At 38.9% G+C, this 24747-nt stretch overlaps 1 protein-coding gene across 1 annotated transcript; it reads right to left on the bottom strand.

Moving 5' to 3' along the window:
• Nucleotides 1–476: 476 nt before the first annotated feature.
• Nucleotides 477–24747, bottom strand: LOC107082582. The gene is made up of 4 exons (XM_015371345.1): nucleotides 24463–24747; nucleotides 6950–9036; nucleotides 6238–6540; nucleotides 477–5041 (listed from the first exon to the last, which is right to left on the bottom strand). The coding sequence occupies exons 2-4, from the start codon at nucleotides 9018–9020 to the stop codon at nucleotides 4776–4778; spliced, it is 2640 nt and encodes an 879-aa protein (XP_015226831.1). The 5' UTR covers nucleotides 9021–9036; nucleotides 24463–24747; the 3' UTR covers nucleotides 477–4775.

The following is a 24747-nucleotide window of genomic DNA, read 5'->3' as shown; positions in this document are numbered from 1 at the left end:
TTCGACGCTTGCAGAGGAAGACCACCATGGACAGCTACAGATCCTGCAGTTGTGCACTTCAACCTGGGAAACATCTGAGGCAGCACATTGGAATTGAATTGAAACAATTTAAGCAGGGCTTTACCTGCATAGTCAGCGGTAACCATCTGCTAAATGCGATCGGCAGACACACAGTCTTTGATATAGCAGCATCATGTTTGTCACAGTGCACCTCAGAAGGATTATGAAGAGTATAATCGGTACATAGAGGTAAAAACGACTAAATACAAGGACCGGATGCTACAATATGAAACTGGTTAAAGAGAAAAGATCCAATATGAAAAGGGAGGAAGCAGGAGAAAAGCATTACAAGGAAAATCACATGAGTTTCTAGGTCTCTGGGGGGGGGGTATGAAGAAACAGCACAGCATTAATATGACAAGTCGTACCTGAAGGGTTCATACCCCCATCAGGAAATGTAGTAATGCCGTCTTTTCTACTCAGTTATCTCATTAATAACTTTCAAATTTGAACAAATTGGAACGTTAAATTAAATAGTTCCCATGAAAAAGCAAAGCTAAGATATACAATGTTCCTGGATGCACAGTTACTTTAACCCCCTCCAACCCATTTTTCAAGACAAAAACACAAGTAAAATCTGAACACACATATTAGACAGAAGCACACGCATACTCACTTTCACACACAGAGAGGCCCTTCAGTTCCCGCAAATTAAAGAGAGATTTTTCCGTCAAAGTGTCTCTCGGTTACAAACATCTTGAGGTCAGCTACGAGGCCACTGCGTAGCCAGTCCACACAGTGTGGCCTTAAAGTAATTGCTTCAGCAGCCATTTTGCATATAAAGTTCATTTGGAAATCTGGGAGCCACAGCAGGTCCTCTCTCTTTTTAAGGTGATCTGAGCTGCAGAAGAGACGAGAGGAGTGGTCAGCATGCTTGGCTGACGTTTTTCAAGCTGAAAAAAAGGCGAGAGGTAAAAAACAAAAAAAAAAAAAACAACTAAAACAACAATGTTGACCCCCACTTGCCAAGATCCAAACTGCCATGGCAGAGTCGGAGATTTATTCTGTCCATGCAGACCCTTATATTTAAAACCAGAGAGACATGTATTATAATAAAAAAGAAAACACTCATGTAAAACTGTGTATCCAACAAAAATTAAGAAGTCTGACTGTAGAAAAATATAAAGACTATAACAAATTTAACTTGCCAGAAAATAAACACATTTTAAGGATTTCTTTCACTCTATGTACCAGTTTACACAAACTAAAGGCATTGTGGTTTTCAGAGAACTAGACCAAGGTTTTCTCTTAATCACAGCTCGATCGCGGAGGAAAGAAAATTAACTAGAGTTAGAAACAAAGAAAAATCAACAGAATATTGCTACACTTCTCCTTCCTGCTCTATCAGGTGCACAATATGTTTATTTAAATCGTGTTATTGTTTAGTTTCTGGGAATCTTCCATCTAACTTTTGAACTTCAAAATCATCTTTACTGTAACTGTTCCAAGAAATGGGTCAAAAACCTGTAAACCTATCCCTCCATAACTTTAATTGAAAAGAGTAGCTAGCCCAGTCAGTGTTGTAAAGGGTTCAATAATTAATTTCAAACATTTCATGATGACGAATTGAAATTGCCATGCAAGTATTTAAACCTCATTTTGGCTCACAGAACCATAAACTTTAATGCATGTTATTGGATTCTTATGGGTTGAAAGTAAAATCTCAAATGTTTAGAAAGGCATCTCTATTCAGCCCCCTTTGCTTTGATAACTCTAGATAAAATCCAGTCCAGGCAATTGCCTTTGACTACATTTTATGAAAATGAAAATAGCACGACTAAACGAGAAATCTATCAATCATTGAAAAAATTGATCAAAGAACCAAAAGAGGCCTTCTGTAAACTTTGAGGAGCTGCAAAGTTGCTCAGGTAGGCCAGATAATCTGCTGACAAAGTCACTATAAATGATGATTCTCAAGCACAAGTCATAGATTTTTCAAATCTATTGAAAGTCTTAAGAAGTCCTGTTTGCAGTTTGCTAAAAGCCATGTAGTAAAAATGTGCAAAACAGGTTTTCTGGCTAACTTCCATGCGAACCTGTGATAGAAAACTAACATTGGACATTCTTGGTGGAAGGGTGGTGGCAGTATAATGCTGTGGGGATGCAGGGAAAGGAAAGCTAAGATAGATCAAGTTTAATGGAAGACAGTCAAGGAGGAAAAATACCACCAAACAATAAACAAACTTGAAGCTTCCTTCCTTCCAGGACAACAACAGATCTGGACCAAAATAAAAAGCTGAATTACTGGCAAGACTGGAATACAGTTATTCACAGATACTCTCTGTCGTTTCATCTGACGGAACTCTCGCTAATTTTTCTGCAACTCGCAGATGTGATGGGCATGAAGGCTGGTTTTTAAGCAAAATAAACCAACAAAACCTTTTAAATTTGATAGGTTAAAAAAAAAATAGAAAAAAAACAACATATTTCCCTTTACTTTTCATGAAATGTTTGTTCTACTTTGCATTAAATAAAAATCCAATAACAGGCATTAGAAAACATTGGTTTTCACATAACAGAATTCAACACATAGTTTTAAAAGGCTATAAAATTGCATGATTTGCTGCTAAAAGAATACATATTTTACAAATATTAAATTAAATTAGATAACAATATCATGTTATCATAATCATAATGTATATTATATTATTAGTAAATTATTTTAGAAAACCCTTACCAACCCAACACTTCAGATCTAATTAGATACATAGCTTAATAATGTTCAGCTAGTGGAAGATCTATTGGGACGTCACACCATTGTGTATCATTGTCAAATGATCTGTTTTTTAATTAACTTAGATCAAGTTATTTGATTAATTTTATCTAATCCTCCTGTGCCTAATTAAACTCTCTTACTAAACAAGATCCAAATCTGAACTGCTCAGAAAACAATTCACAGTGAATCAAACACAAAACAAACTCTTTGTTATCAAGATAATGCATAGTAATGAAAGACATGGCTGAGAAGGTCAGTACGAGCTGTAAGGCCAAATCTGTCAACTTTTTGAATAATAATAGTAAAAAACGGGACCGATGCTGCAATTAAAATATATTTCGGCTGGAAAACAAATCTCAATAAAAAAAACTGCACTGGCAGCCATTTTATTGACCAGCTTCATAAAGACACGCAAAACGCCTGAGAATTAATTGAGCTTTTCTTACAGTAGCATATCTTTCATAAAAAATATATATACATCAATAAATAAAATACTATATCCATGATATTCTGCCTCCATGTTTATCATCTGAATACACAATGAGCAGCAAGGCAAGGGAACTTAAAAAGAAAATTTGGCTGTTAAATTTTTTTTGGATGAATTCCTTTGAATAAAAAAAAAAAGGTTAAATGTTGGGTTTACCTTTAATAACGGCTTACTGCCTGAATTTGTAAACTCTTTTTATAAAGGACTGCATTGTCTTTCTTGAATAAAACTAGATTTGTTAACAAATTCATTAAAAATCAAATCAAATTAAAAACTGCAACAAGAACTATGGTGGAAATAATTAAAAGCTGGCTCAATCTGCTGTAAATTGAATCGATTTAGTAAAGTTAAACTGATATTGTACTGACAGCAGGGGTACCATTCATTTTGCACAAAGTTCTTCTGGTAATAAAACATTTTTTAAATTAAAGTAAAAGTTTGGGTTTCTTTAAATGTGTAAGATAATGCTACTGCAATAAAAACTCATTTTAAAAATTTTTAGAAGTGGTGTCTTTAACTTTGTCTGGCACTGTGCTATTTTAAATGATCTTTGCCTGGTATGAGTTGCCATTCAAAAAAAAAAAAAACCCTTCTCCAAACTGCAGCGGTTTTTCCATATAGAAAAATAAATGCATGACCCCATGAGCTTTTACTGGAGCTTAAAACTCAACCATGTGCTCATTGATTTCTGAAATACCTTTGCAGGTTTGTTTCTCGCTACATAGTAAAACACAAAGAAATACAAGTTAACATAAAAAGAGACATTTTAAAGCACATTATAACAGCAATAAACATCCTGCAATCCCACACGTATGTTAAAATGTACTCTAGAAAATGCCCCTGCACTGTTGCATTCAAATGCATTTAAAGTGACCTTTTTCTGTTGTATAACCTGCATTTTTAGGTGTAAATTTCCCTGTCCAGACTTATTGTTAACCACTAAAATAAAAAAAGGTGCTTCGTTGTATTAACTTTTCATAATAGGTCCATGCTACACTGTTCAAATGTAAGCAAAAGATTCAATTTAAAAACAGTTAGTGAGGTCTTCTCTTTATGATTTTTCAGTGGGTAATAACTTAACTAATGCATGAAAAATAAAGTGCACTTCTCTGCTACATGTGGCAGGAGCGTCAAAAAGCTGCTGTAGATGAATGATTAACAATTATCCCTTTTCCAGGGTTTTGTGTTCTGCATGCATTTATGATTTAGGGCAATAAAGTCACTCTTTCTTTGTGGAGATTACTGTAAACAGGAAAAAAAGAGTTATCGGATAAAATAAAAGAGAACTGAATTATACTGGAGCTGTACAAAATATTGGCACATTATCTTATAAGCAGAATACTGGATGGGGATCAAATTGTCTAACAATTGAACAAATGAACCATCCAGTCCTCTGGCTCATGTTTCACGGTATTAAAAGTGCACTATTTGCCAAACCCACCAAGACTTTCCACTATCCTGTACATGCGGTTCTAAAACTGACTGCTTTTTTTCTTTTTAATGCTACAATATTTAGACCTGCGTCTCCACACCGCTAAGTTTAGGCATCAAAATCCGAGGAGTCACCCCGGAATTAAGGTCCCTTTCAAACTCCAAGAGCTGGCCCATGAAGTTCAGGTTGGGCGACACCACAGGCCGACGGCTCCGCACATATTTGTAGGCATCTGTCATTGTCATGAGGGTGTGCTTCATAAGGTAGGCGATGACGATGGTTGCAGAACGGGACACGCCTGCCTGGCAGTGAACCAACACACCCTGCCCACTCTGATATGCCTCCTCTGGGGATGAGAACAACAACTTTATCAATTCTTGCATGAAGTAAAATACGGAAATATTAAAAAAAAAAACAGAGCCTTTGTATGTGTCTATAAAACACGAGCAACTGAAACATTAAAAACACACACACACACAAAGACACAAACACATACAAAACAGAATGTTAATCGCCCTGTACTGGCTTGGATGTTTGCTTTTAAATCATACAGCATGTATTGTAGCTGTGTAGCTTTGACTTGCACTGCGACCAGACAATGGCCATTTCTCAATACGTGTACTTGTGTGTTCTCATGTGCTTGTGCAACATTATCAGCCTCAGCCCTAGTACTGTTCCAATTCACAAAAAACACAAGACAGAGAATGGACAAAGTCCCTGAATGTTGTTCTTGCCCCTTACCCAGCATGCATCAGAGCAGACTTGTCCGCTCTTGAGATTGACAGCTGTCGCAGCATGCACCACGGCAGCAAGAGTTTCCAGTGGAGCGCTCGCAGAGCTCAGAATATTAAGTTAAAAGTTCTGTTTTCTGTTTTCTAAGCATTAGTGTATGGGCCATTTGCTGAAAACAGGGAGAAAACACAAACAAATTGTACATATAACTTGCAGTGATAACACCGGCAGAGATCTCTTCTGCTTATGGAGATTTCCTGCTGACTAGGTGTATCCTGGCACTTTGCGGGCTCTCTAGATGAAATACAAAATTGCTGGTGGAGGTGTTTCCTGCATAGATTCAAACCAAGGTCGGCCATGTTGAGGACTAAGGCCTCCATACATGGGTCATGCATGCAAACCACTGTGCCACCAAAGGATGCTCAGTTGTGGTATGTTTTTAAGGGTAATTGCAAGGTATCCTTTATTTTGATAGTAAAGGATGAGAAAGGTGTTAGTTTAGGCTTGTTGATCAAACATATGTCCAATTAATTAAAAAAAATCAGTACTAATAACTCAATAATAGAGCCATCATAATAGCTTAAAGATGAAATGACTACAAAAACAATGATTTAATTTAGCCTAATCTTCAACAAAGAGACTGGCACACGTGCATCCTGATTTATCTTTCCCTGGATGAAGAAATGTGATTGCAAGGTAAATGGTAGTAGGCCAGTAAGCAAGATACCATACTTCTCAAATCCTGAGAATAACGCTAATGCCACATACACATTCGTACACACATGAAGTTTTTCAAAGTCTGGTTCTCACCAATGAATTCAAAGACCTCCTCAAAGTACTGCCGGAGGTTTTGCTTGCTGTTGTCAGTGGCCGGGAGCCTTTTGTAGCGCAGCCCCAAGTTGATGTGGTAGAGCGGCAGGTGTGTGGTTACATTAACGACGTAGCCAATATTGAGGCGCAGCAGCAGGTCCAGGTCCTGGGCATCTCTCTCGTTTCCCAGGAACAGGAAGGGCAGGATCGGGCTGATGACGGCGTTCTCCGCATCGGGACTCATCAAAGTTTCATCGGACAGTGAAGCTGGCAATGATGAGGACAGTGGCAGAGACAGCCTCACTGGGAAACAAAAAAGAAAGTATGGAGATGCATTGGTATTTCAAGGAGTTCAAGTGACCTTAAGAACCACATTTACAAAAACGGATATTTATATATCTGGTAACACTGCAATGTTTTTGGTAAAGATCACATTAGGAGTAAGTAAGTTCTGACAAGAAGTACATTTTATAACTAATTTAAAGTTAGTACAAATGCTCATAAATGCATTTAGGTCAAGAAAAAGTTGAACATTTGTTTCCACTGTTTGTTTTACTCCCAAAACATGATCAATGAAGTTGATCAATAAGTTGCTTTACAGGTGTTTTTTAGACTTAAGATGGCCAGATTTTGCGTTAAATATATGTACTTTTTTTTTATTAGTAAAGGGACATAACCTGCTTTACTCAGTTAAACTGCAGTATGATCTTACTTCGGCTGTTCTCCTCGTCTTGATCTCTGTTAAGGGAGTTCAGGGCCAGGTGAAGGGATTGAGCCGATGGCAAAGAGTGTCCTCCTTCCCTGTCTCTCTGCCATGGTTTGGGTTTGATGAGTGTACTGGGGGCCGATGGTGGAGGGGAAAAGGACACAGGAGATGGTGGAGACACAGTGTGGGGAGAAGTGGATCTTAGATACACTTGGTTATGCTCAGGACTGTCGCTTATTCCAACATCTTCTGATTTATTTAAGAGCCTCTTCAGCGAGTTACGGCCATCATCATAGCTAGATCCCAACCTGCTGCCTACAAAACCAAGTGCGGCCATTTTTCCTTGCTGAAGGCGTCGTCGGCCGGCATGGTCTGTGAGATGATTCTGTGTGTAATCCTGAAGGTTCTGACAGTCCAAGATGGCCATGCCGCCTCCGTCTCTGCCATTCTCGGCATGACTAGAGCAGGTTTTCCCAACACCCATCCCAGCACAGTTGTTCTTTTGGGTTTTAGAATGGGTCATCTTCTTGGCCAATTCTTCAGGCCAGATGGTGCGGACACTGTAGTCATCATCATCAGCTTGTGACATAGTCATCGGTTGAATCGGCCCTAATCCTCGTCCAGGGGGTTTTCCTCTGCGAGGATTGAATGTAACCACTATTGGGTCACTGCTGCAGTAGCTGCAGGAAGAACTGCCAGTCTGGGATGCTTTGTTGTTGCAACCAGATACACAGCTTTGAATCGCCCGCAAAGGGGTTGAAGAGGTCAGAGAAGTACAGGGAAGACATCCCCCTACTAGTTTTTTACGAAGGATAGCAGGACTCTCAAAGTTTCCAGCCTCTCCCCCACAGGAGGCACAAGGTAGAGGTTTGAACCGAGCTGCTCGACAGTCAGAGGCGGTGCTATTCGTTGAGGAGGTGTTTGATGTGGAGGCGGTGGAGAGACAGCCACCCAAATTCTTTAGGCCCATGTCTTTACTTCCTCTCTTCACTGCGCCAACATTGTGACCACAGGAAAATGAGGTAGAAGTGCTTCCTCCGCCTCCTTGGTAACTGGAAGAATCTCCTTTACACCCTGTACATTTGACCAATCTCCAGCAGCCACAGTTGAACGGGTGTGCACAGTCAATGGTGCAAGTGTGGTCTGGACTAGGGAACCCTCCAACCCGGGAGGAGCAAGGGGACAACGGAAGACCATGAAGAATGTGGGGCCGGCGATCCCTTGTGTGAGACGGGTAAGGTTGGTTATGTTGTTGAAAAGAGACAGGAACATCAGGGGGTTGGGGTGGAGGGGAGGAAGGATAGGAAGAGTTTATGATGGCAGCATGGGGCACAGGAACAGAGTGGTGCTGGTAGGGCAGACTGTGGTTATTATGGCTTTGACGAACAGTTCCCAGCTTGGAATTTTTCCTGTGACCCAAAGAGGGAAATTCCTGGTCGCTTCTGTTATGAAAAGTGGAGTTTTCTTTCTCCTTTTCTCGTCTGAATGTATGCTGTTGTGCCTGAGCAGGGACAAACTGAAGGATCCCTCCAGGGGAAGATGAAAGTTGACGAACTCGCTGAGGCTTGTGCTCCACTCCACAAGGCCTCCCAGAGTTTCCAGTTTTTCTCTCACATTGTCCTGGATTCAGCTGTGAAGAGACACATTTCCCTCTACCCCCTTTTACACTTCCAGTGCGCCCTAAGGAGTTGCTAAGTCCTCCTCTTCCCCCTTTGTCCACCGATACCTTGATATCAATAGTATGTGTATGGGAGGGAAGTCGTGGGCCGAGTGTTACTGTACCATTGCTATGGCAGTGGCTCGGAACATGTCGGACTGCTGCTGGGTTGGCGGGCTGGTCGCCCTTGAATCTCTGCACACGGGACGACCTGCGCTTGCATTCCACACTTAGAGATTTACACACAGGTGAGTAAAAATGGGAATGAGCAGCATGGATATGGACAGGTCGGGTAACTTGTCCATTGGTAGAGGCTGTTACTTGAGAGGAATGGTGTGGGACGGTTTGTGGGGAAGCCTCATACGCGTTTTTGGGGCGTTGAATGACCACTATGCGCTCGTCGAGAGGGAGTGGAGGCATCTGGGTTTATGCAAAGCTGGCAATGAAAAAGAAGAAACAATCATATTTGTCAGGAAGTTACAACTTTGTCACGTATACTGGACTAATTAGACAGACCTTTACATTTCACAAGTTGGGATGTAAACAGCACATACATACTCATGTTGATTGACACACAGTTTTACAAAGGAATACATAGCATGACACTTATGCAATTTGTTTTTATGTTAAAAATATAGGGATGTTTATTACAACAAATAAGGTGAATGTGAAATGTAAAGCTACAAAAGTATTGGTACCATTTAAGCCTTTTTAAATTTCATGTTACATCTAAAAATGCCAATGCATTTTATATGAATCTAATTTGAAAGACCAGCAGAAAACTAGTAAATAATTATGTGGAAGGAAACTCATTTTGTAGATTTAGGATTTTGTTTGATTAAATGAGATAAATTGTAAAGGGCAGCTTTGAAGTCTTGCAACAGACGAACAGTTGGATTTAGGCCTGGAGTTTGACTTGGCCATTCTAACACAGGGATAGTATTTTATACTAAACCTTTGTATCGTAGTTATACATATTTATAGTCATTGCCTGGATGGATGGAACAACACTATGCTGTGCAATGTCTCTCTCCTTCCACTTGGAACATTTTTAATGCAGCCCAAATAGTTTGAATGATTCCTCTTCCGACCAAAGATCTCTCTTTTAGTAGTGTTAATTTCTGATAGCTGGTCCAAATCTGACACTAGGACTTCTTATTATTACGTTTAATTTGGTAATTGCTTTCTTCTGGCTACTCTTCAATAAAAAGAGGTTAGATGAGCTTACAAGCAGTCTCCAACAGTTTATTGTAGCTGAACTGTGGGCCTCATTGCTGCTTGTGAGATTATTTGACAGTTGGTGATACTTTCATCATAAAGTGTCAAAGAAGAAAAAAGTTTTTAAATTGTGTATTATAAAAAGAATACATAATAAAATCTGAAGAAAAATGTTCAGCATTCAATAATGCACCACCTTGTGTTGGCCAGTGACATTACATTTCACAGAATGCATTACTGCTTTTGGTAACATGACTAAATGTGAAAGACCTCAAGGATATCAATACTTTTGTAAGGAACAGCAAATCAAAAATATTTTAATTTGGTGACACATTTTCATAAAAAAAATCATATGTTTTGCATTTGCAAGTCACTGTAATATTTTGCAGGACAAAACATGACTTAATACAAAACAATCCGTAAAGTTAAACCTTAGTTTTGATCCTGAAGAAACATTTTCAGGAAGTGAAGGATAAATTTAACAGCAGTTCGGTTGCATGTTTTACAGGAATGGATATGGCAGGGTATAACTTGATCCATTCAATCATGCAGCTCAACGTCTGGTCTGCCTTACACCATGGACAACAATGCTTGTCTTCAATTATGTTCGTATTTGTTTTCCTCCTAATATCCGAAGGTGCTAACCTTTTTTGCTATTAGCAACACATAATCCCAGCTAATCCTGATGGCAGCAAGGCTCCTCAAAGGCTAAATAGGAAAAGCTGTGGAAAATGAGCTGTAACAATCTTTATCCCTCTGAGGGGAGATGAAAAACTAAAAAATTATCAAATAAAACACCATCATGGCTGATGTTGTAGTTAGCTAAAATCACTGTAATAAAAGTGAAAAGGTGAGTCAACAATGCTTTTGTTTTCTCTTTAAGAATATTACCCTTTGTGCAATAAAGATTATTTTCTTGAAGTAGATTTGCTTGTTTTTGCGGGGAATAGAAAGGGTAATATGTAAGTTTATGTGTTGTATATTAGAGTTCAACATTTAAAAATGCCTATTTTTCTACTAATTTAACCAGAATTGATTGCGATGGATAGTAAAATAAAAAAAGAAACTGGATAAAGTATAGCTTTTCAGCTAAAATACAAAATACAAGCTCAGAGGGGACCGTGCTTTTTCTGTGGCAGCTCCTAAGTTATGGAATGATCTGCCTTTGAGCATAAGACAGGCCTCTTCTCTTGCTATTTTTAAGTCCCTTCTTAAGACTCATCTTTTTTCCTTGGCTTTTGATACAATTTGAGAAGTTTTACTTTATTTTATACTGTTTGTATACTAATAAGTATTTTACACTTGTTTTTTTTCTATTTTATAATTTTATTGTATTTTATGATTGTGTACAGCACTTTGGTCCTGTCTGGTGCATAAAGTGCTTCTTCAATAAAGTTGGTATGGTATGGTAAAACAAGCATTTGTCCATGCCATAACAGAAAACCACATACACAGACAACACAGAACAATTACATAGTCATTTTTCACTTCATTTCCAAGTAAGAAAAGATTATCGGAGAGTTTCTAATAAGTGAACAGTTGTGCAAAATCCTCACAATTTGAATGGTTTAAATTGCTCCTGTGATCAATTCGAAAGAATTGCTACTTTGGTTATTGAAGTTTGATACCAACATTCTTGCAGTAAACTCATTTTAATGTTGTTATTATAAACCATTGGAATGAAATATTACTGCCATTTAAATGAAAATCCACCCTCTTGATACACTGGTAATTATAATCAGCCCCTGATCTTTGCTTGATGAAGTGCTTTAATTTCCTCTTTGCGTGGTTCTGACAGTGCTGGCCAGCAGGGACAACGTTATCATGCTAAAATTAGCATCAGGATAAAATCTGTTTTGGCTGAAAAGGCTCAGAGGTTTTCTTTTTGGAAACGAAATCAAGTCGAGAAAGATGAGCTCCATTTTTTACTGTTTCTCTTTACATCGATGGGTTACCTTAGCCCCTAAAAATGGGTGGAACACATTCAGTATCAAGTGGACATTCTGAAGTTATCTGATATGGATTAAATATCTGATACGCATCTGTATGTGATTTGGAAGCCTGCCAGATTATTCCCCTTAGGATGTTTTCCCAGCACATCCAACCAGTACAAGAACCTCAGAATTTGCTGAAGGGATTATCTTTCCATTTAGACCCAAAATAATTGAACTACATGACTGGCATTTAGTCAGTAGGTCATAGCATTTCTAAAACTGTAGCATGTTTCTGCTTAACAGAGACTACATGCTACCAAAGGTCCCGGACAACAAAGGGCTGAAAACAGGATTTATTGATAATCTGTTCCTTCTAATCCTCTGTAAGGCCGTCCCTGTTTCAAATGCTTGAAAAAGTTCCTGCTAATTTTGATTTTCAGTTAATTAACCCCATCGAACTATTTGCTGGTTGGAAAAGAAACTCTGACATCATCTATTGCGCTTTCTTCCGCAAAGTGAATGAGCTGTTACTGAGATTCTGACATTTTCAATTTAAAAAGCTTCCTGGATGGGAATTGAAAAGAAAGCCCTGTGTTTTTTTTGTTTGTTTTTTTTTTTATTACTTTTTTGGAATGATCAAGACCTGGATGACTTAGAATCTTCACCATTATATTGCTTTGGATCATCTATATCAATTGGGAAGGGCATTTTGAGTAGTTACAGTTATTATTTAGTAATTAAGTAATCGAGGCAGAAAAGGAATGTGCTAATAAGGAAATTATGACTGATTACTCGTTTTTTGCCATATTTATTGAACTGGAAAGCATTTCAAGGAACCCTCAACCGTCTGTAACCCCCCTCTCCCTTAGGGTGGATTTTCATTTCAACGCATCCTTCGCTGTCCCGTCGCCATTGTATGAAAGATTCCTTTAGGAAAAGGGAGATCAATGGGAGGCCCTGGAAATGCACAACACTGTTTGACAGTAACAAAAGTGGGCAGAGATAAAATACAGAGGAACAGATCATACTGATGCACCATAAACCACAGACTACAGGGAGAGGAAGGAACAAGTCAGAACAATCTTGAGGGTGGGGTAGGGTGGCGGGGAGTTCAACCCCTATACAACACAGTTACCAACCCATCGGGAAAGCACAGCACGCTCCAGTGTCTCCATGTTTAAATCCACGCGCAGTCTGGGGATGGTATCCACATCTCTTTCCACCCCCCCTCTTTCGGCCTTGCCTGTAGTGGAGGGGGGTTGGGGTAACATTGACCCAGTTTTATCATGGTGGAAGTCACAATCACTCTGATCACTTTCCCCTTCACAAACATAGTGTGTGACAGAGAGAGCGGGGCTGGCCACTGGCGTTTTCACTCAACTACAGTTACAGCTTCGACCAAAACAGAGATGTTAAAAATTCTCAAAATGAACCAGCAGTACTGTAGCTGTTTGATGTTTACATTGGATTTTACAGCAAAAATACTGAAGAACGAACAAAAACATTAGTAGAAATCACTGCTAGGGCAGTAGCACACTATGTAGTGATTAGGAAGATCTGATTTGTCGCTTCATCTGACAGCAAGATTAGGTCAAACATTCTGCCTGATTGGCTTATTAAATCCAATATCCAATTGGATAGTCTGAAGTAAGTCTCATAAAGTGTGAAGCCTATGCAGCTTGTTTGAGGCACCTTTAAATTCTCCTGAAACCTAATAAAATAAAAAAATATTTAGTTATATTTATTTCCTATGGATTATAGGGCTCCAAGTACATCTAGCACTGGTGATTATGGTATAAGGTATACAATTTTCCATTGCATTGAATAATAAAAATAAATATGTGTTGGGTGGTGTACCTTTAGCTAAACATACATATATGTTTCCCCTTTTTCACATCCTGAAGGACACTGTATGCTGCCTAACTTTGTATAATTGGTATATACTGAATCTGGAATTATTTATAATCATGTAATCTGTAAACTGACTCGTACAATGTTTATATTTAGTGTTTTAACAGCTCTTCCCCGGTGGCCAAGGCTGTAGGAACTCTAAAACCAAAACAACATTTGCTATCTTGTCATGTCTCTGCTTTGTTTCCTCTGCACCCAAAGGCAAACCGCTTCAAGAACAAAACCATCTAAATAGGTCGAAGAACTGGTAATTAGGAGGTTAATCAGAGCTGTGTTTAATTAACCCGCTTTGTGTGAAAGCACTTCTGTTAGTTGTTCATAATTAGTTGGCTAAAGACATTTAGAAAGAACTGAAGGAAAGCATCTATGTTACCACGCTGAGCTCCTCTTGCAGCTGCCTCACTTGAAGCGTGTTGCCAAACAGCAGAGTACAAAGCGTTTAGGGCCCGTCTGATGCTTGTCGGAGGAAAAAGGCTGTTGCTCTTGTGATCAAAGAACTTACTTGTTTTTGGGTTTTTTTCTCTCTGCAACCTTTCATTTTTGTCCACTTGTTAACCGTTGAAGCTGCCATACGGCAGAATGCCTCTGAGGTGACAGCCAAGTAAGAAAAGGGGATGAAATAAAGGAAGGCTGAGCATAGTGCTACGGATAAGAGTCAGAACACAGACCTAGTCTGGCTTAGGGCTGACTGGGATACAGACGACAAAGACTCTTCCATCAATTTAATGGCTCAAATCAAAGTGTTACTGACTTGGGACCCATCAGGCAGTGTGTAATAGCAGTGAGTATTGGCAGCATAACAGCTATCATCAGCAGGTAAAACGGCATTATATCACATTAGGCAGAAAGCTATCAGCATATTTCAATAAAAGGTGTGATCATATTTCAGGGTCATATATTATACTAGCTTAATTTTTTGAAACATAAGAATACACCTAAATGCCTTAGGGTGATATTTGTGGCCAAACTAATGTAAAATGCATGGGTTCAGGTATGAATGATCCTAAGTAGGGAGCACTATGAAATCCCTTTAGCTGCCTCCGAACTGGAGAACATGAAAGCGGAATGATTTGAAATTCAAACTCACACAGATAAAAGACACACAAAAAAAGAGAGCTGAGGAGCAGCACTCAGTCTTAACGTAGCAAGAGCTGCACAAGTCTTCAGGGGGAGATCATGACGGCCTCCCTCGGCTAAAAACACACCAGCAGAGAGACGATAACAGCTTTAACAGTCAGCCAGGAGCCACGAGGAGGAGGAGGACGGTGCACACGTCAAGGTTTTTCCAACAGATTTAACTTCCATAAACAACTAACTCACAGTTTTGGTGTTTAGACAGATAAAGCCTTGCAAAAGTATTCACCTCCACTAAACTTTTTTGTAAAGCTGTAACTTCAGACCACAGTTTATTTTTATTCCACTTGAGATAGACCACAGTAGAGTGGAAGGAAAATATAATTTATAGGTATCAGTATTTTTATTTCTATTCAGTCCCTTAACTTTAATAACCCAAACAGAATTACCCTATGATGTCAACTAATTAGTAAATGCATTTATGCATGTATTAAAGGTATAGTGGAGGATTTTCACGAATTTTTGAAAAGACCCACCCTCTCCACTTAAAAAAAAATCCACATGCACAACCCTGTACCCACTCCTGAGAGGGAAAGCCTATCTAATGCATGTGAGAACATGCACAAGCCCATTTAAAAGTTTCTGTTTGCATCGCTCATACGAGCTTACTATCCAATAGAAGATTAGCAGTTTTTCCACTATGTCAGACTCACCACCGGTAAGTGAAAATGGGGACAAGCACGTCGGACGGCCTTACGTAAACATCACCAGAATATATGACAATTAGGAGAATCTCTTATTTTGATGATCCACCCGTAAAAAGAATATCCTCCACTATACCTTTAAGGTTAATCCAACTATAAATTCAGCTGTTCCATCAAGACCTGAGAAGTTTGTGACGAAACAAGACAGGAAAGGTATAATATCTAAAACTTCTGGCAAAATGAAACAAAAAAAAAAAGATTGTGGAAGAAATGAAAACCTAAACTGACAGGCTTTGTGAAGGACATCGTTAATCAGAGAGGCAGCAAAAATAGAGCCAGACTAAATAAGAGAAAGTAGTTATGGAATTACTATTGTACGCCATGAATCTAGCCTTTTTGAGGCAAAGGTATGAAGACAGGTATAAAAACTCTACATGCCATGCATGGGGCAAGGAAAATATTATGATGGAGGCACTTTTTGTAGATTTAGCTTTACAGCAAGACAGAGTCTAGCATTTGCAATGTAAGACTGTATAAAACCTTCAGCAGACTTCTCATTCTCCTGCAGGCTCCACAGTCATCAGTCACAGGGCTTGTTTGGGCCATGGGGTGTACAGTTCTTCTCCAAATGGAGAGGCGGAGTGTTTGGGGACAGGCTGTTCAGGAGGCTGGTGTTTCTTGCTTTCTCTCTTTCCGCGGGAAGGGTGCAGATGGTTCTCTGAATGTACAAGATTGATGAAGAGCTCTGGTACCCACTCTCCAACTTGCTTTTGTGCAGCTACTTCATCAAAAAGCACAGGACAGGGCCAAACGCCCACACAGCAGAGCGGACGACATCCGAGGGACAACGAGAAAATGATCTCAGCGGCACAGTCTATTCTTTTGCTGCATCAGACTTCATCAGCCACCACAGCAAATATTGGCTGTTTACATCGGCAACAAGCTTCTACGATCAGTGATAGCACAACTGTTATGTTTGTTTTGTGAAAACTCTAAGGTGTGGACTCAGTTTACCGTAGAGCTGCTGCTTTGATGGGAAATGCTGCATCCTTAAACGTTTACTCACTACTGTCCACGTAGTGGAAACCTGATAGCTGCAGACTGAAGAGGTAAATCTCTAAACAGAAGCATCAGGAAGGCTGATTTGAATTTGATTCACAGCTTAACGCATGCAGCTGAGAATTTTCATAGCCTCTAGAAAAATATTACTGCTGCTGACTAGACAGGAATTTGCTAACTAACCAATCAGCTTTTATGATATATTCAGTGGATACTAATGAAGTGCAAAATATTTGGGCAGCATTATTATCCATAAAATGATCGAAGCTGCCGCTTTTCTGTACACCTCCAGGACTCTGAGGCATACAGGGGAAGATTGTGGCTGACCCCTCGCACTCCAGTCAAAAACTATTTCAGACACTTCCCTCTGGCAGGAGTTTGCAGTCCATCAGGACCAAAACTTCATGCCACAGGAACAGTTTCTTCCCATCCACTACCAAGGCCCAGAGACCCCTTTGACACTGACAATGCCTTTTTCCCTCCCCCACCCAGGACCTACAAGCTACACCAACGTAGCATCTCCAAACCTCCTGCATTACATTAATGCACAACCTACTGTGTATATAGTATATAGCTATATACTATATATATTATATTGCATGTTTTATATTGTATATAGCTATAGATTCTATATTGTCTCTATATATATTTTTCTGCACCATCAACACATCAAATTCCATGTAAGTGCGAACCTACTTGGCAATAAACTTGATTCTGATATATATTTCAAGGAAGCACAGAGAAAGAAACTTTGATATTTCTTGTAACTATCTATGGATCTATAATTTTCTGCTTTAAGTTCAAACTTCTTAAATCTACAGTAATGCAAGATGATGCTGCATTAACTCTGGCATTTAGTACCTATCGCATATACCCACTGAGCAGCAGTGTTTTCAGACCCAGACCAAATAAATAATGGATCCAGTAGGTTCATTATTCATCACCTTTATATATTTCTAATCTGGGTATCCTAAGTGTCACAATGGTGTTTCTTCTACCACACTCTATTTCTATATTATTTAGAATGCTGCTACCACTGCCCCGGAGGTTTCTTTCAGATTTGTTTTTCTGTTTTATTAAAGGCGCTACTGGCTCAGTTGTAACTCTTGAAGGTACAGATGGACAAAGTAACTAAGTGACAAGTTTTTTTTGTTTTGTTACATTACCTTCATTTACCCTTGTACTTTTTTTTCTAATTGAGTCTATCCAAGGCCCACTGCTTGAGTGTTTTGCCATGTTTTATTACTGGATAAAGCCAAGTCCTGTTATTTCTCCTTCTCATTTAAAGTACACTGGATTCTGTTCTTTTGTATTTTACCATGTCTCATTACTGTTTGAAGCCATTAACAGGGGTATTGTGGCCAAATGACCTCTGCATAAATGTGCTTCTCTCTTTTCTAAGGAAGTTCATCAGGACATCCTGTGTGTTGCTCTGTTCCTTCGTTGGTGAAGCTATTAGCAGAGATCCTTCAGCCTCAAAACTGCTGTATATTTGCAAATTTCTGCAAAATAAAGCATAATTTAGTTGTTTTCCCCCCCATAGAAAGTATGCATAGCGTTTTCCTTTTCTCTTTAGCTACATAGCCCCATTAATGGACAAAGCAAATCATAGAGCTAGACCTGCCATTAACTTTGCCAACCTTCTCATTGTTTTTTTTTTTTTTTTATTAAAAGCATTTCTAAACCAATTATTTCATGTTTGGCAATACTCTTTAAATAATAAAACCACTTGCAGGGATAGTGCTGCCATCAATGCACTTAGCACTGGACCAGAACTACCAGGTTAGAAGTACTGGTCCAGGCAGACGGACAAGGATTTTAAACCTTATTCTTGTGAATGTTTCTTTCTCTTTAAAGCGAATCCTTCCTCTCCACTGTCACCACATGCTTGCACTGTAGAGCGAATACAATGTTCCTTAGATAGACTACTTTTTATCAACCCTTATTATAAAATCTATCTAAACAAATTGTGGCAATATGATTCTATTGTGGTATGAACTAGACAGAACACTTGGATACAATCTAGGCCTGTTTATTTTCTAAAGTGCCTTAGGATGATATTTATTTTAAATTGGCACTTCATGAATAGACCAAACAGAATTGAATAGCTCCCCTAATCTAAACACAAAGCTACACAAGAAAAAGACATAAAACCAATTCTGGCCCTCAGTTAACTACAAGGAACTAATCAAGGAATTACATGCAGGCTGCTCCATTTGTTTTAATGCAGCAGTAACATTTGTGAGAGTGTGCAGAAACGGGTCAATTGGACAGATTGAATGCCGAGGCATGGATCAGAGTTTGCTCGATTAATCCAAATAACGGGACTAAAGAAGACATTCTCCATAAGAAAAATGTTTGCTTTATGAATAAGAAAAATAACTATCAATACCTTGTAGCGGTATAAAAGGATACAGTAGGCAGAAAATGGGTTCACTCACATATTAAGCATTAAATAAATAAAGGGCAGAAACAACCACACTGATGTGATGCTTGACACGAAATGATGCACTTGGCTGACTATCAGAGGCAGGAATGAATACATAAATAAGGCTCAAACCTATTTGTTATTAAAAAAAAACAGATATGGTCAGGAAGGCATCAGAGGAGCCTTGATGTTTATATAGGATCCCTTAGGGGGCCTAATGGGGCTTGGCCTCAGAGGAGATGTGCTGTATATGTCTTTATGACAGACAGAATGGAAATAATAACTTTACTTAGGTCAGGTTTTAGGATGCAGATAGTACAAATGACTGATAAACAGTTTAACCAAGTAGAGGAAAGTAAAAACAAGAGGATGCATTCCAGTCCTGATGACTCAAACACTATTCAGGCTTATGTTACAAATCTAATGATGTCAAAAGAAATAAACAATGTGACTCAGCTTAGCATGCTTCCCGCTATGACTCAGGCTCCCAAATGAGAGCGTTGCGTTAACACTGGCATGGTCATACCCCAAAAATGACCCACACTGTTTGATTGAGGTTTGTTCGGATAAAGTGAGGAGGAAAACAGAACGGCACGTTTCCAGTAAAGCCCTTCCCAGGCTATTGCTAAATTCGCTTTTCACTGGCTGACATCCGCCTCTCCAGACCTCACATCACGCCGGGCGAGAAAGGGGCAAGTCAAAATAATTACATCACTTAATTTCCGCAGTCAGCAGACAGAGAGTGATTGAAGCTGCGGCGTGAAGAGGACAGCAAGCCAACAGCATGATTGCAACATGCAGCAGACAGAATATGTAGAATCAGATTTCCTGTCTGAGACAAAAACAAGTTTTATGCTGTTTTTTCATTGGTCAAAACAAAGTAACGGAAAACTGAATCTGTAGGACCAAACGTTTGCTAAGCTCTCCTATAACCATCTCCTGTACAGCTCAAAGGAAGAGCCTTAAAATAAGAAATCAGGACTGTTATCTCTCACAAACTTAGAACAAAAGGCATCCAAAAATAGAAGTCTCTGAATAGAATCAGAAAAAAGAAGCTTGAGAAGAAGGTTTTATAGCTGGCTGAGATTTGGGCCCCCTGACAGGTGAAGATAAAACGAACCGTAATCTGCTCTGAATACATTTCGAATAATCTCCTTAAAAGGCGGACCAACTTGGTGGATGACGGCCTTGAAACTGCGGCAAACGTTCACGTTTTAATGCACAAGCCGGCTTCTCAAGCAGCACACTTTCTAACTCAGATAGTACCTCGCTGAAATATAAACTAAAAAATATGAATGTGAAAGCACTTCTCCATGTGTCTCCGCATTAAAATGGAGATATCATGTGCATTTCAATAGGATAAGGAATCACAAATAAAAAAAAAGCCAATGCCACCTTTTATTCTTACACTCTGAATCAAGCATTTGAAGCTATGATCTCATGATTTTGTGAGGTACTATAAGGTGGAGGAGATAGCACACAAAGACTAATATTATACGTCATGATATTCTAGATTTAGGTTGATCTGAAGCAGCTTGGCAGCTAGACTTTAAATATAGCCTTTAAAGACTTCAGGTAAAAAAAATAACTTTTGGAGAAAAAAAGCATCCCCCAAACCATTTAGTGTTCAGGTATGCCACATATGACACATGAAAAATCCTTTTGACAGGAGTGGGCTAAGCTTGGACATACAAAGCTAACCATAAGTTTTGTGAGCTGCAGTGACCGACAACAAGTCTTTTGTTTTCTCCCTCTGCAATTTGCATCAGACTTTATTTTAGAAGAGATGTTGAGGCAAAGAAAATAAAGACAACAGTGCCAGAGGCCAAATGTCATAGAAACCTACGTCCATATCAGTAAACATGGTGGAAGGGACTCCAAGTACGTCATTTTGGAGTTCTATGTACCTACTGTCCAAGACTAAAGAACTGCGTTTTCACCATATAGGAAGACAAAAACAATATGGCATCTTTCAGCTCTGCTTCAGCTTCAGATTAAGACAAGCCTGAAGTCCCCAATATGGTAATCTTATTCCTCCAACCACTGATGGATTGTAGGAATAACATGTAGTTGAACCTACCAGGGCTGAAAGAACAAAAACAAAGATTTGTTTCATTCTTTCTACTGTAAAAGAACACAGACTTTGGAGGATGTCATGACTGCAGCATTTAAGAGTTTCAGCCACTAATGAAAGGAAAACAATCTGCCTAGATAGCGAGTTAAAAAACAAGCTATAGGAACTCTAAAGTCATAGCTTCAGGAGTTGAAAGATGCCAAATTGTTTCTGTCTTCCAAGGGGAGAAAACACATTTCTGTAGTCTTGGAGAGTAGGTACACCAGACATACTTGCAGTCCCTTCAACCATGTTTACAAGCATGAAGACCCCAATATGGTAGCCTTGTCCTCCAACCACTGATGGAATAACTCAAACCTTTATGTTACATATAAAAAAAAAAAAATTATAATATGCAGGAAAATGGATGATCTTTGAAAGAACTAAGGTTGACATGAAGATAGTGACAATGCCTCTGCTAATTTGAACTAGCATATTTAGCTGCTTGCCAATAAATACAATCCAATTTGACTTAATTCTGTACCTAAATTTTTTTTCCAACTCTCTTTGGCTTTAATAAAATGTAATGTTTTTTTTTAATCTAAATGCATTTTAAGTGGGATTTTTTTCAATGCAGTCTGAAAATGTGATCAGAATGGAAATACTTTGGTTATCATGAACTGATTTGATTATAGAAGCACTGCTAAAGAAAATTAACAAGCTGATAAAAATGATTTCATGTTGAATAATTCCTAATAAAATTAAGAAAATGATGAACAATGGTGAACCTCATCCTTATAAGAAGGTTCACAGGCTTCTGCAAGACAGACCTCCACACATAATCGTACTACAGTTATTAACATCTACAACAACACACTGGGGGAAGAAAAAAAACACTACATATAACAACAACATTCAGTTTTCTTTTAGGAAAGTATTGAATTTTATTAATTTCTTAAAATAAGGTGTTTCTTCTATTTTGGATGTCTACAGCCAATTATGACACACAGAAAAGGTTTTTCCCTCTGTGCATTTAAGCTTTAGGCCTCACAGGCTTTTCAGTGATTGCTTCAAATTTTGAAGAAGCCATGTTTCCTGAGATTCCTTATCTGATGCAAACATTATCCACTTCTAACAGGTGGCACACCAACTTGTTTATTGCCCTTGGGCTTGAAAGAGTCATAATACACTGATAGCAGGAATAATCTGATTTCACTTTAGGTTCATGTTTGACAAACAATTGCTGAAACCACAAGTGTTTTACACCATGACTTTAAAATGGGTTTCCTTTTCTCCTACACTGTTTACATTCTGATTACTTCTGCACCTTATAAGTGGTAATGTTCATTTAAATTTTGAAAGCTGTATGCATCAAGATTTTGTTTTGTATACACTCTATGTATGCAAAATTACAATAAAGTTTGTGTAAGTCTAACTTGAGCTCTGTCTGATTTTAAATCTGTCTGCAGAACAAGTACTGATGTAAGGCAATGTAGGATATTCATAGGAATCCTGTGTGTCCAAAAGGACTAAAGAAAGAAATGGAACCAAACAGAAAACCCAGTGGCTTTTAAATACAGTTTAGCCAACAGTCTAAGCTGTTTATACTGGTATCTTATAAATCCAATCAGGACTGAATCACAGATGTTTCTAAGCACAGTTTGAGACTTAAGGTAAATTTGGAAACAAAAAGAGAGATTTTTAATTTTGCCATAAACATCTGAACATGTTAGTTAGAACTAAATGTTATGAGCAATCTTTTCTCATGACCTGGGGGATGTAACGACCTCTTTTATATAAAGGTCTGAAAAAATCATACACAAAGTTCAAGTCAAATAAATGTGTCTCTCATATCTAAAAGTTGTCATTAATATGACTAAATAATCTATTTATTTTCAGATCTGAGACACTGAGGCATTTAGTGGTGTTTTTGCTGCAGTTTTTTTCCTTTGGCTGGAAGAAGGTGTGAAAGGTCAAAGCTTCCTGTTTAGTGATCTCTAGTTCAACTATGACTTCACTTTATGGCTAAAATCCATGCTTAGCATCAGACAGTCGGTCAGGTGATGAACTGGTGACAGATTATTCTTATTTATTATGGCCAAAAAAACAAACAAACAATCTTCTATACTATTTAGAGACCAAGAGTTGGATTTCACACTCTTATATTTAAATCATTTTCTTTTTATTTTAACAATAACGCTGCAAATATTGCTATTATTGGCTCTACTGATTCTAAAACCTATTTGTTTTCAAGCAACATCAGATATTTAAGCGTATAGCTACCATACAGTACCTAGTGCTGCACAAGAAATACAAGGTGATTGATTTTTGCATTTAGAAATGTGAAGGAGTGGACTATGCACACACACACATCAAGGAATGAAGGAGCTCTGTCTAAGTACACCATCAAAAACTGTAAACCAGGCCAATCAGAAGGTGCAAACTGCTCATAGGTAAGGGTTGGAGCTGTCCTAATGTCAATGATTATCATCAAACCACAGAGGAAGTAATTTTTAGTGCTGCATCTTTTTCTTTATTTTAATTCCCACAAGCTTTTGTGAATAAAGCTCATTAGTGAGACATCTCTCTGTCACCACCATGGGTTCCTGTGGTTTTATATAAGCAATGAGTCAGGCCTATGATGTGTAAAACTGTGCTGCTGAGCGATGGCTCTCAGCGGGGTGATCAATAGGAGTGACCCTGTCACATTAAAGACTTGTGTTGCTGTCTATTTTACATACAGTGCATAAAAAAACAACCTTTTTTGGTTCGCTTAGCATTATTTCACCTTTGCACAATTTTGTATTTTATCATTATCCATTATGTTCTATGCAAGCAATCCTTCAGCTCCAACTCTATGTAAATAATCTTCAACACAGCTCATCTTTTAAACATATTAACCATTTCACTAAATCAGGAACCTAAAGATTCCCATAATGCCTTAAATATGCACCACAGAGTGAAGTAAATCAGCTTTTAAATCTAGCTGCTCTTCCTCCACATTTTTTTTTTTTTTTTGCAGCTACTCTGCAGGTCAGAGATGAGGAGAAAACACACGCGCAGCGCTGTTTAAAGCGCACCTAGGTGGCGCACTGCGCGCTTTGTTTTTATCGCATCTTTGCGGTTTTGCAAACAGCAAATAAAAGGTGATGAAGGCCCGAGCCTGCTGCAGACATGTTTGCTCACTTCAAGCTGCTTAAATGTGCATTTATCCAATCAGGGGTTATTCTGCACACATTTACTCCTCAGAAGAAAATAAAGAATGTTGCTGCACATTAAAACCTGCTATTGCGTTGCAGGCAGGAGGAAAAACACGTTGCTGTGTTTGGAGCACATAGTCTGACACAAAGCCACGCAGGTGGAGGTCCAACACGTAGAGCTGGTGGAGAAGCAGCACAGCGGTCCTCCTGCTGCTGATGGGAACCAATCACAGCCTGTGGGTCGAAAATTACCAACATAACTGAGATCAGACATGACTTACATCAAGAGTCCCGCTGTGTGATCATCATTTACGCGCAGCGGAATCACAAATCCTCATGCCTGCTGCGGACGCGCGTGGAATGATGATGATCCAGATGTGGAACACCTTTTATAAAAAAAGAAAGATGGGGGCATAGCAGTGGAAGGAGATATAACCCCGGCGAGAGTGGCAGGTGCTCAGCTGTTTCAGCAGCGAATGTCATCAGAAGTGCTTTTGGCTCACTCAGCTGGCGTCACGTCCGAGCGTGTGTCACACCGAGCCGCGGTGCGCGCGTGGCGAGGAGAC

This window comes from Cyprinodon variegatus, unplaced genomic scaffold (genome assembly GCF_000732505.1).
Source record: "Cyprinodon variegatus isolate N-32 unplaced genomic scaffold, C_variegatus-1.0 Scaffold56, whole genome shotgun sequence".
Classification (NCBI taxonomy): domain Eukaryota; kingdom Metazoa; phylum Chordata; class Actinopteri; order Cyprinodontiformes; family Cyprinodontidae; genus Cyprinodon; species Cyprinodon variegatus.
Note: the sequence above shows the minus strand (reverse complement) of the source record. Positions and strands in the feature narration are given on the sequence as shown.